General features: G+C 47.0%; 1 protein-coding gene across 4 annotated transcripts in view; it reads right to left on the bottom strand.

Annotated features, from left to right (window-relative positions):
* gramd2aa (GRAM domain containing 2Aa) overlaps window positions 1-12,118 on the bottom strand; it is a 67,492-nt gene extending 55,374 nt beyond the window's left edge. For 2 of the 4 annotated variants that reach the window (XM_072553236.1, XM_072553239.1), the window contains exon 1: window positions 11,880-12,117. In XM_072553236.1, coding sequence (XP_072409337.1) covers window positions 11,880-11,914 — 35 coding nt within the window. In that variant the 5' untranslated portion in view covers window positions 11,915-12,117. Of the gene's footprint in view, window positions 1-11,010; window positions 11,367-11,879 lie in introns of those variants that run through there. The other 2 variants (XM_072553237.1, XM_072553238.1) reach the window with 2 other exon arrangements.
* Window positions 12,119-12,351: the final 233 nt, after the last annotated feature.

Raw genomic sequence — 12,351 nt, 5'->3', positions numbered from 1 at the left:
CCTATTGGACAGACCAGTGGTCGACAGCACAGGGCTCAGTTCCTCTCTTTGTAATAGCTGCAGTGGAGGTCCCTTGGCTAGGAGTTGGATCTATCCTGTGGGCAGCGAACTGAAGAAGGAATAAAGTGTGCGAGGAAAGCTTGAGCAGATCATTCCTGTTGTCAATGGCATTTGGAGAAAGGCAGATGGGCAAATGGAGAGATACTTCAAGGCTGATTGTGATAGATTTGTGATTCATATGGGAGTCTAATGTTTGGGGCAGCGACAGGACAGTGGAATCAAGACCTCAGTCAGTTCAATAATTGCATTAATAAGTGAAGCAGGCTCCAAACATCCTACTCCTGCACAGACTGCATCTTTGCTTTTCTCATTCATTCATGTGATGTGGGTGTCACAGGTAAACATTGCTCGGGGACAGACATTGCCGAGAGTCTGGACTAACACATAGTCCAGACCAGGTAAGGAACGGCAGTTTCCTTCAGGAAAGGACATTATTGAACCAGGTGGGTTTTTCTGACAATGGTTTCATGGTCCTCATTAGATTCTTTCAGATTTTCATCCACAGAACATCACCTGGGTCTCTGGGTCCTTCCCCTGCCACCGCAGGAACTGTAAAACCTGCGCCCACACCTCCTCCCTCACCTCTATCCAAGGCCCTAAAGGAGCCTTCCACATCCAAAGTTTTACCTGCACATCCCCTAATATCATTTATTGTATCCGTTGCTCCCGATATGGTCTCCTCTACATTGGGGAGACTGGGCGCCTCCTAGCAGACCGCTTTAGGGAACATCTCCGAGACACCCGCACCAATCAACCACACCGCCCCGTGGCCCAACATTTCAACTCCCCCTCCCACTCTGCCGAGGACATGGAGGTCCTGGGCCTCCTTCACCGCCGCTCCCTCACCACCAGACGCCTGGAGGAAGAACGCCTCATCTTCCGCCTCGGAACACTTCAACCCCAGGGCATCGATGTGGACTTCAACAGCTTCCTCATTTCCCCTTCCCCCACCTCACCCTAGTTCCAAACTTCCAGCTCAGCACTGTCCCCATGATTTGTCCGACCTGCCTATCTTCTTTTCCACCTATCCACTCCACCCTCTCCTCCCTGACCTATCACCTTCATCCCCTCCCCCACTCACCCATTGTACTCTATGCTACTTTCTCCCCACCCCCACCCCCCTCTAGCTTATCTCTCTGGGTTAATAGTCTAGCGACTATATCACTATGGCATCATCTCCCCTCTTCTTTTATTCTCCATCTGATCTCCCTAATTGCCTTAGGGGTATGTGCCAGTGATGGAAATTGGCTGCACGGAGACCTCGGCTTGCCCTCACTCTGTTTGTAAAAGGTTCACTCACCCCAGCTTAGCTGTAGTAGTGGAATATGTCAGGATGCACGCGGCAGGGTGAATTCTACACCAGATTTAAAATTTCATTCATGGAGAGGTGGGTGTTGCCGGCTGGGTTAGTATTTTAATCCATCGTTAACTGCTAATGGGAAGGCAGCTATCGAGAGCCATTAAAACAAAGCGTCCCCTCTTCCTGGCAAACGCAACACTTTAGCCACTGAGGCAGCTATCTCTCGACTTTGGCACAATAAAAGCTTAAAAACAAATTGTTAGTTCCATTGTTTAGTCTCTGAACAAGGGCCTGTGCCTGAACCTACAGAGAGTGGACGAACTTGTCCTATTTACACACATAGTTGCTGGGGAGTGAGTTGAGGATCCTCAACAGCCGACGTTCAGGAAACATCATTATGAAACAGAGACTTTGCAGAAATTCTTTATTTACATAGCACCCTTTATGACGTCAGTCAGCCTGCCCTCAATTGCTCGACAACTGCAAAGTAGATGCAAGACAGAGCAGGTTACATTATTCCAGAAGCACCTTTCTTTTTTATAAAAAATCAACTGCTATAGTACAGAGGTGTTTAAAAAAAAATCCATCTGCTGATTTCTAAATAAAATATTTATTCCTCAACGATGGTGTCTCTTGCCACCAGGTCTTGTGAGCTGATTTGTACAAAAGGGGTGGAATTGGTATCTCAGTCACAATGTTAGGAAGAGCTCAGACTTGCACACTCCAAGAGTTTTGCTGAGGTGGAGAAGAGTGCTTTCTTCCAGGCACACCTTTGTACTTTGCAACTCATTTTCAGTGTCTGATCTTGTAAGCACAAGCCCGTTGGAAGTTGTAAGTCATTTGACTGATACTGGTGTTTTGTAGTTCTTGTCACTGCTTGCCTCTTAATTCCTTCCGTCCTGTTTTCCTCAGAGCTCACACCCTGGACCTCATCCTGGCTAACCGACAGTCCTCAGTCAGGAAGCCCATGGTGTACCTATGGTACAATGTCCAATTCAGGAAGGACACGCCAGGTCATTTACTGGCACAATCCAGGACGAGGGACTTCCATTACTGAGAGAGATCAGGGCGGCTGTGCTGAGCTGAGCTCGGGGAGATTTAATCAAGATTTTCAGAATGACAAAAGGGTTTTGACAGAGTGGATGGAAGCAGCTAAATTCCCCCGAATTGTTTTTAAACCACTGTTCTAATCCAGGCACAGGATTTCTTGCTCCACACTAATTACCAGAGCGCAGTTAAATGTCAGCCACAATGGATTTTAGGTGCTATATGCAGGTGGGAACAGGTAACGATGACAGATTTCCTTCTGCAAAGGTTTAGAGTGCATTAGAGAACCATTCACATTAGCGAAGCAGATGGGCTTTTTACAACAATCGGAAAACAGTTAAAGCTTTTCACTCCAATTTTTATTGAATTGAAATGTCACCATCTGCTGAGGTGGGATTTGAACACACCTCTCCAAAGCATGAGCCCGGGGCTCTGGATTACTAACTTACAACACTACCACCTCCGCCTTCATCTAGAATACAGTATGAGGCAGGGTGGTGGAGGCAGGTCTAGGAGTAACTTTTAAAAGGGAATTCGACAAATACTCAAACCTGAAAGAATTGCAGGACCACAAGTACAGAGCAGGAGTACAGCACTGACTCCTTCACAAAGCCTCCTTCAAACCGTCAGCAGGCCTAAGAGCAGCTGCATTAGGAACTCCGCGCTGAGTGCAGCACATCGCTATTTCAAAGCAGGGTCCAGGCCTCAATGCATTATCGGGCCTTGAGGGGGACAAATTCCATGTAACAATGAGTTAAGGTACTCAGGCATAAATGTGCACAAATATTGAAGGGCAGATAGGGAGAGAATGGTGCATATCACACACAGGATCCTGGGCTGAATGCATAGAAGCACAAAGAATAAAAGTAAGGCAGTTAGTTTAAACCTGTTTAAATGTAGGATCAGCCTCAATTGTAGGAATGCATTCAACAGTCTGAACTCTTCAGGAAGGATCTCGTGCAGAAAAAGGTTCATGGGAATAGTCCCCGATGGTGAGGATGTTACAGGATGACCACCTCTGGATTAGTGGTGCTGGAAGAGCACAGCAGTTCAGGCAGCAACCAAGTAGCTTCGAAATCAACATTTCGGGCAAAAGCCCTTTATTCCTGATGAAGGGCTTTTGCCCGAAACGTTGATTTCGCTGCTCGTTGGATGCTGCCTGAACTGCTGTGCTCTTCCAGCACCACTAATCCAGAATCTGGTTTCCAGCATCTGCAGTCATTGTTTTTACCTGGATGACCACCTCTGTCTACAGTTACCAACAACAGAGGACCCTCACATTGATATAGAACATTACCTCAATCTCAGCACTCACCTATAGTCTGAAGATCCATCTGGTCACAGGTATTTAAGCAAAAAAAAAGGAAGCTACGTGCAAAGGAGACTGATTCACCATTAATGAGCCTTGATTTTGATAGAGTGGGCGTGATGTTGGTCAGGACCCCTGCTGTAGCTCAATGGAATCAGGTCATTGGCATCTATCAGACCAAGCAGACAGGGCTTGGGTTTTACAGCTCAGCCTAACACTGACCCTCCGACAGCGCGGCGCTCCCTCTGCGCTGAAAGCTGAACAGGACTCAGGGGCAACTTCAGCTTGTTGCCCTGGGGATCAACAGAGGATAGGCAGCTGAATTTGAGCACTTTGGCAAAAGGAGACGGAAATGAGAAACTGAAAGAATAGGTAATTACGCCCCTTTAACCTGGTCCATTTTTCGATCAAATCACAACTGGTCCACATCTTATCGCAGAATCACAGGACTGGCTTCCTTGTGCACTGTAACACTCAGTCCATCGTGCCTGCATTGATTCTATTCTCTAGTGCCAATCCCCTGCTTTTTCTCCACGTTCCTGCACACCATTTCAATCCACACAATACCCTCTTGAATGCATCAACTGCCACTACATTTCCAGACCCTAACTGCTCGCTGCATGAAAAGGTTGACCTCACATCACCCTCGCTTAGTTAAAGTGATTCGCAAACTCTGTGTCCTATTTTTCCATTTACCCATCTTTAACCTTTTCCATTGACCCATCTTTGGACTGGTGCTTAAAATATCTCTGCTGTTCAGGGATGTTCAAAGAGTAGAGGTGAGCTTTAAAACAACAGCTGAAAAATCTTTCAACAGTAATTCATCTTGAGCTGGGGTGCAAAGTGTTCAGTGGCTCACTCTCAGCCTTAATGTGCTCCCAGTCAATGGACCAAGTTTGTAACAGGCAATGAACATGGTCTGTATCGATTTTTTTTGTGTACATTAGTCATCTGTTCACATTATTCATCTGTGGGTGGCATGGTGGCAATGGGTGGCACAGTGGTTAGCACTGCTGCCTCACAGCGCCGGAGACCCGGGTTCAATTCCCGCCTCTGTGTGGAGTTTGCACGTTCTCCCCGTGTCTGCGTGGGTTTCCTCCGGGTGCTCCGGTTTCCTCCCACAGTCCAAAGATGTGCAGGTCAGGTGAATTGGCCATGCTAAATTGCCCGTAGTGTTAGGTAAGGAGTAAATGTAGGGGTATGGGTGGGTTGCGCTTCGGCGGGTCGGTGTGGACTTGTTGGGCCGAAGGGCCTGTTTCCACACTGTAATGTAATGTAAAAAAAAACGCTATGGCTGGACATTGATCATCAATTGCTTTTGACATGAAACAATGGGAACACCATTCGTGAAACACATGGGAACAAACAAATCATTGATCCTGCTCAATCTAAGTGCAAAGTTAAAGATCACCCAACACCAGGTTATAGTCCAACAGGTTTAATTGGAAGCACTAGCTTTCGGAGCGCTGCTCTTTCATCAGGTGGTTGTGGAGTATGGGATCGTAAAACATAGAATTTATAGCAAAAGTTTATAGTATGATGTAACTAAAATTATATCTTGAAAAAGACCTGGATTGTTTGTTAAGTTTCTCAGCTTTTAGAATGAATCTAAATACAACTTGCTTTGTCCCCCATTTGCTGTAAGATAGTCAATTGTTTCACCTGGTAAAAAGTCAGAGGTTTTAAGAATTTGTGACCATACAACCAGATGGAGGTAAAGGGAAAATGTTCAGAGTGGGTGCAAAGAATGGTCAAAGTAGTTGCAACAGCAGTGAACCGTAACAGAAAAAAAAAACTGCTGCAGAAAATGGCTTGCTGCTGGCATCTGTACCCGTTTCTGAAACAAAAGATTTGACCTGCTTGAGAGCCAAATGGTTTTCAAAACAGGCAGCTAACTGGTCACGAATCTTCAACCGAGCGGGTTCATGCAGTGACAGAGCTAAGAGACCCACAAAATGTCAGGAGTTAAGATGAGAAAAATATCCATGAGTTAAAAATCACACAACACCAGGTTATAGTCCAACAGGTTTAATTGGAAGCACACTAGCTTTCAGAGCAACACTATCACCTGATGAAGGAGCGACGCTCCAAAAACTAGTGTGCTTCCAAATAAACCTGTTGGACTATAACCTGGTGTTGTGTGATTTTTAAACTTTGTCCACCCCAGTCCAACACCGGCATCTCCAAATTAGGAATTCCAGTGTGTTCAGTCATCCAAGACCAAATCAAGTCTGTCACATGCTGTAAACTATTGCCTGATGGGATATGTCTGATGGTTTGTTTATGCTTAATAAATTCTCCAAAATTGCTACAAATTATTCTGTCGACTTTCTTCACCAAGTCCAAGAATCCAGAGATCAGTTTGATCACCCCTCGATCCATAGAATCCCTACAGTGCAGATAGAGGCCATTCAGCCCATCAATTCCACACCAACCTCCCAAGAGCATCTTGGGCGCCTACCCCCCCACCTCCCACCCCCGCTCCCCCCCACCCCCCACATCCATCCTATCCCCGTAATCCTGCATTTCCCATGGCTAACCCACCTCGCCTGCCCAACACAGGTCGATTTAACACAGCTAATTCACCTAACCCACACATCTTTGTACTGTGGGAGGAAACCAGAGCACCCAAAAGGGTGCCTACACAGACACAGGGAGAATGTCTGTGTGAAGTTAGCACAGTCACCCAAGGTTGGCATCACACCCAGGTCCCTCGTGCTGTGAGGCAGCAGTGCTAACCACTGAGTCAACGTGCCTCTGTGAATCTCAAGAGACCATAATAAAGACAAATTTCCTGGATGCAGCTTTGCTTGCTGAGCTGGAAGGTTCACTTTCAGACATTTTGTCACCATACTAGGAAACATCAGTGATAATGAGAGAGGAGCTGGAAAATGCCTGATGAAGAGCTCCCGATGAAACATCGATTTTCCTGCTCCTCGGATGCTGCCTGACCTGCTGTGCTTTTCCAGCACCACTACTCTTGACTACAATCTCCAACATCTGCAGTCCTCACTTTCGCCTAACATCATCAGTGAGTGAAGCGCTGGTGTTATGACCCACTTTCTATTTGTGTTTAGGTTTCCTTGGGTTAGTGATGCCATTTCCTGTGGTGATGTCATTTCCTGTTCTTTTTCTCATTGGGTGCTAAAATGTTGATGTTTTGTTGATAGAGTTCCGGAATTGCCACGCTTCTAGGAATTCTCGTGCGTATCTCTGTTTGGCTTGTCCTAGGATGGATGTGTTGTCCGAGTCAAAGTGGTGTCCTTCCTCATCCATATGTAAGGATACTGGTGAGAGTTGGTCATGTCTTTTTGTGGCTAGTTGATGTTCATGTATCCTGCTGGCTAGTTTTCTGCCTGTTTGCCACAGTTCTTGCAAGGATGTTCTTGTGTCACCTCACTGATGATGTTACCTAGTATGATGACGAAACATCTTCCAGCTCAGTGCGCAAACTTACATCCAGAACCTCAACTTACGCTACAAATCTTCTCCAAATAAGTTTCCTGTTTAACTTTTGTCATTCCGATTTGCCTGCACTGTGCCTCAATGTTACCCAATACTCCAGGACAGCAGAGGCTACAGGAATCAATGATAATGTTGGTGTGGACAGTAGGAACTCTAGGGGGTGGTAGGTCAAGAACAGGCTAAACCCTTTAGCTAATGAGAGTGTGGTGCACCCCCAGACAGGTCTAAATGGACCAGAGATGGAACAAACAAACTGCACTTAGATCAAATTCTCTCAAGCTGGTTTATTGTGACATCAGTGCTACTTATTCTAAAGTTCAGATTTCTTTTAACCATTACATTTACTATATCACTAAAAGAGTCTCTTAGAATGATGACCTCAGTCCAAAGTAGTAACTAATCCTCAATGCAGAACCCCACTCTGCCCTCTCAGTCCCTGTTCTGAAGCGTATTGACACTGTTTTTCAAAGGCAATCTCAATCCTTGGCTCTGCTATTGACAGGGGGCGGTAAGAAGAGGGTTCGGATTCAGCACTTTTCATTGGGGAGTGCGGGAGGGGAATCCTGTGTATGGTGATGGCGTCTGATGATATGGGGAGTTTGGGGACTGTTTGTGGGGGTGGACGAGTGGGGTTGCGGTCATGCTACTCCTTGTCCTTAAGCAACAATGGAAAGAGACTCGGCTTCTCCCCAAAAGCGGTTCACCTCTGTTCAGTACCTGTGATCAGTATTGATCACCTTATTTAAGTAGGGTCATAACTGTGTAGTTCAGAGAGGGCTTCTCACGCTGCACAGGGACTCAAACAGCACAAAAGTAGACCCTTCAGTCCAACTAGTCCACACCGACCATGTTCCCAAACTAAACTAGTCCCACTTCCCTGCGTTTGGCCTATATCCCACAAAACCTTTTCTATTTCTGTGTTTATCCAAATGTTTTCAAATGTTGTAACTGTACCCACATCCACCACTTCCTCTGGCAGTACATTCCACACACTAACTATACTGTGATTAAAAAACTTGCCCTTCATGTCTTTTTTACGATCTTTCTCCTCACACTTTAAAAATGTGCCCCCTAATTTTGAGCTTCCCCACCCCAGGGAAAAGCCCTTTGCTAATCACCTTATCCATGCCCATGTGACGCAAGGCCTGATGGGACAGACTTGGATTCGCTGGAGATTAAGGGCCTACTTTAGGAAGACATAAATATCCTGAGGGACGTTGGCATGCTGGATAGGAAGGGAATTTTAGAAAATTTGAGAACTACGTGACACAGTTTAAAAATAAGGAGTCTTTAATACAGAGAGGAGGAGAAATATTTTCTCACATAAGGTAGAGACATTGGATCCAGTATATAGGAAGGCACTGGATCCAGAAGCCTGAATATTTTTAAAGCAGAGTCATAGAGATGTACAGCACGGAAACAGGCCCTTCGGTCCAACTCGTCCATGCCGACCAGATATCCCAACCAAATCTGGTCCCATTTGCCAGCATTTAGCCCATATCCCTCCAAAGCCTTCCTATTCACAGAATTGTACCAGCCTTCACCACATCCTCTGGTAGCTCATTCCATACACGCACCACCCTCTGTCTGAGAAAGTTGGTCCTTAGGTCCCTTTTAAATCTTTCCCCTCTCGGCTTAAACCTACACCCTCTAGTTCCCCCACCCCAGGAAAAAGATCTGGTCTATTCATCCTATCTATGCCCCTTATAATTTTATAAACCTCTATAAGGTCACCCCTCAACTCCAGGGAAAAGGTGGGCTTGGATCGGCGCAACATCGAGGGCCAAAGGGCCTGTACTGCACTGTATTTTTCTATGTTCTAAAGGAGCCCCAGCCTGTTCAGCCTCTCCCTGTAGCTCAAACCCTCCAACCCTGGCAACAGCCTTGCAAATCTTTTCTGAACTCTTTCAAGTTTCACACCATCGTTCCAATAGCAGAGAGACCAGAATTGCACACAGTATTCCAAAAGTGGCCTTACCAATATCCTGTACAGCCACAAAATGTCCCCCCCAACTCGATATTTAATACTCTGACCATTGAAGTAAAGCATACTAAATGCCTTCTTCACTAAATTAGAAGTAGTCAGATTCTTAATGGGCAAGGGGGTGAAAGGTGGGAATGTGGAGTTATCAAGTTAACCACGATCATATTGAAAAGCAGAGCAAGCTTGAGGAGCTGAGTAACCTCCTCCTGATTGGTCGTTTCGTATAGAATCCCTACAGTGTGGCAACAGGCCCTTCAGCCCAACACTGACCCTCCGAAGACTAACCCAGCCAGACCAATCCCCCCCCCACCCTACTCTATATGTACCCCTGATCAGTTCACCTAGCCTACACATCCCTGAACACTATGGGCAATTTAGCATGGCCAATTCACCTATCATACACATCTTTGGACAGTGGGAAGAAATCGGAGCACCCGGAGGAAACCTGTGCAGACACAGAGAGAACGTGCAAACTCCACATAGACCGTCACCCAAGGCTGGAATTGAACCCGGGTCCCTAGCGCTGTGAGACAGCCATGCTAACCACTGTGTCACCGTGCCACCCCTTTAGCATTTGATTTTCCTGAGGCCTGGGAAACCTGGTCAGCCTGTTAATCCCGAAAAACAGGTTAAAGCAGAGCCAATCTGACTGAAATATTACCAGTCTCTTGTTCCACCTCCGTGCATCCAAGAAACTGTGGCTGGCACTGAAATGTTAACATCTGTCCACTGACCAGAAAAGGAGAAACCTCACCTGGACCATCCAGTTAATACAGAGACAACTCAGGTCAGAGACTCACAATCCTGCAGAGAGTAACTCCATCCACCTCGGACTCCCCAAAGCCTGTCCACCACCTGCTGCACCCACTGACACTAAGACCTGAGGGGGGATGGGGGGGGGGGGGGGCTGAGGGCTGATTGTGAGGTGGGATGGCGGAGGGGCTGGGAAGTGGCTGTGTGCAACAGAACCACAGCTTCAGAACCTGCCAGCCCAGGATCCCAGCTCGCAATCCTCACTTTGGGAAGTCCTGATCCAGGAATGGGTCTCAAATACTACCAACCAACCCCACCACCGTGTGGTCGAACACTTCAACTCCCCCTCCCCCTAAGACATGCAGGTCCTGGGCCTCCTCCATAGCCACTCCCTAACTACCTGACGCCTGGAGGAAGAACGCCTCATTTTACGCCTCGGGACCCTCCAACCCCAGGGCATCAATGTGGATTTCACCAGTTTCCTCATTCTCCCCCCCCCCCCCCCCCCCACCTTATCCCAGTTCCAACCTTCCAGCTCAGCACCATCCTCATGACATGTCCTACCTGTCCATCTTCCTTCCACCCTCCTCTCTGACCTATCACCCTCACCTCCATCCACCTATTGCACTCGTCGCTACCTTCTCCCCAGCCCCAGCCCCAGCCCCACCCCCCCCCTCCCATTTATCTCTCCACCCTGGAGGCTCCCAGCCTCATTCCTGATGAAGGGCTTTTGCCCGAAACATCGATTTTCCTGATCCTTGGATGCTGCCTGACCTGCTGTGCTTTTCCAGCACCACTCTCTCGACTCTGATCTCCAGCACCTACAGACCTCACTTTTGCTGCCTTCTCCAGCACCACCCCACCCCCGCACCACTAAACATTCATTTCATATTTAAAATCTGTTCTGATCTTACTTGCATGGGTTCTAATTTATCCTGTCCCAGCCCAATTGGATTAATCTGTACAAAACGGTGATAATTAAAGTTCTTAAGCTCAAAATAAAACCCTTAAAAATAGCAACATGCCCATTCTGTCTGTCTCTGTTTGATCCATCTGGCTCCTGTCTGTCTCAAAGACACACACTGGGCTCACCTGGTGACTGGTGGATATTCCTGGGCTAGATTCTCCCATTTGTCAGAACGTAGACGTTGAAAAGCCCCTTTATTCTCCCGAGTGACATAGCAGCCGCTGAAGCTGCCTCAGGCCAACTCTGTTTCAGCTCCATATTTACCTTTTCATGCTGTCCACCATCACATGATGCCTATTATACAACAAGCCCCCGATCGACAGAACTGTCTGTTGATTAAAATGCCTTTTGTCTGTCTGTCACAGCAATGTTGAGAGGAAGGCAGAGAGATATTAAAGTGTGAATTGTGGTCAATTGTTTCCACTAGAGACACATCCTCCTCCAGAGGCCCAGAAACCATTGCAGAAACAAACCACTGTGTGAAATGTTGTTAGATCAAAATGTTCCCTTTTGAAAGCAGTATCCAGAGGAGACACAGTTTATAGAGAAAACCCTCTGAACAGCTCGCCTCAAACAGGTCAAAAATAGACCCCTCCCCATCCACAGGCTCTTCACTGTCTGTGTCATGTCACGTTGCTTAAAAGGGGAAACAGTCTGGAGAAAAGTTTCAATTTGCTGATTATTTCAGTCTCAAGCCTGACCCTAAAAACAGCCAGTTCAAACTTACAGCTGTAAGAACAGCCTACCATCTAAACTCACCGAGATAAGCCATCAACACACACACACACAGGCACAGAGATACCACACACACAGATATACAACACACACACAGAGTTTAGAGTTACAAACACACACAGAGGCACAGAGATACGACACACACAGGCATACAACACACACACACACAGATACAACATACACACAGAGTTTAGAGTTACAAACACACACAGAGGCACACAGATACAACAAGGGCAGGAAGTTCCCAGCTGGCACTCACCTGTGGCTGCTGTGTCTAGCTTTTAGTGCAGTCATTCCATAATCTTCGAACGCACCAAATTGTTTTTTAAAAGAAGCCAGTCAGTCGGAGTTAGAGACAGCACTATGTAGTCGGAGCTGAGGCAGGGTGTGGTTAGAGAAAATATTCAGACACGTTTAAATCCGGTGGAGAGGACCTCCCACACACCAGACCGCAGCCTGCAAACCTAATACTGTAATAGCTCAGCTCACCTTGTCAACCTGGCAACTGCTGTAGGAGGGGAGGGGAGGGGAGGGAGGCAAGAGGAAAGGCTCACGTTTCAAAGGGGGAAGTGGCTTAGAATTGAATGAGAAGGGAGGGGGGTAGAAGAGGCAGCTTTTCGTGACGAGAGAGAGAGATCCCAGTGAGAAGGTTTTCTTGTTCACGGGTGGACCCGGGCCAAGAAAACAACTCACACAAACATCCTGAGTGCAGTTAGCAAACAAACTAACCC

Source organism: Chiloscyllium punctatum, chromosome 33 (assembly GCF_047496795.1).
Source record: "Chiloscyllium punctatum isolate Juve2018m chromosome 33, sChiPun1.3, whole genome shotgun sequence".
Lineage (NCBI taxonomy): Eukaryota > Metazoa > Chordata > Chondrichthyes > Orectolobiformes > Hemiscylliidae > Chiloscyllium > Chiloscyllium punctatum.
Note: the sequence above shows the minus strand (reverse complement) of the source record. Positions and strands in the feature narration are given on the sequence as shown.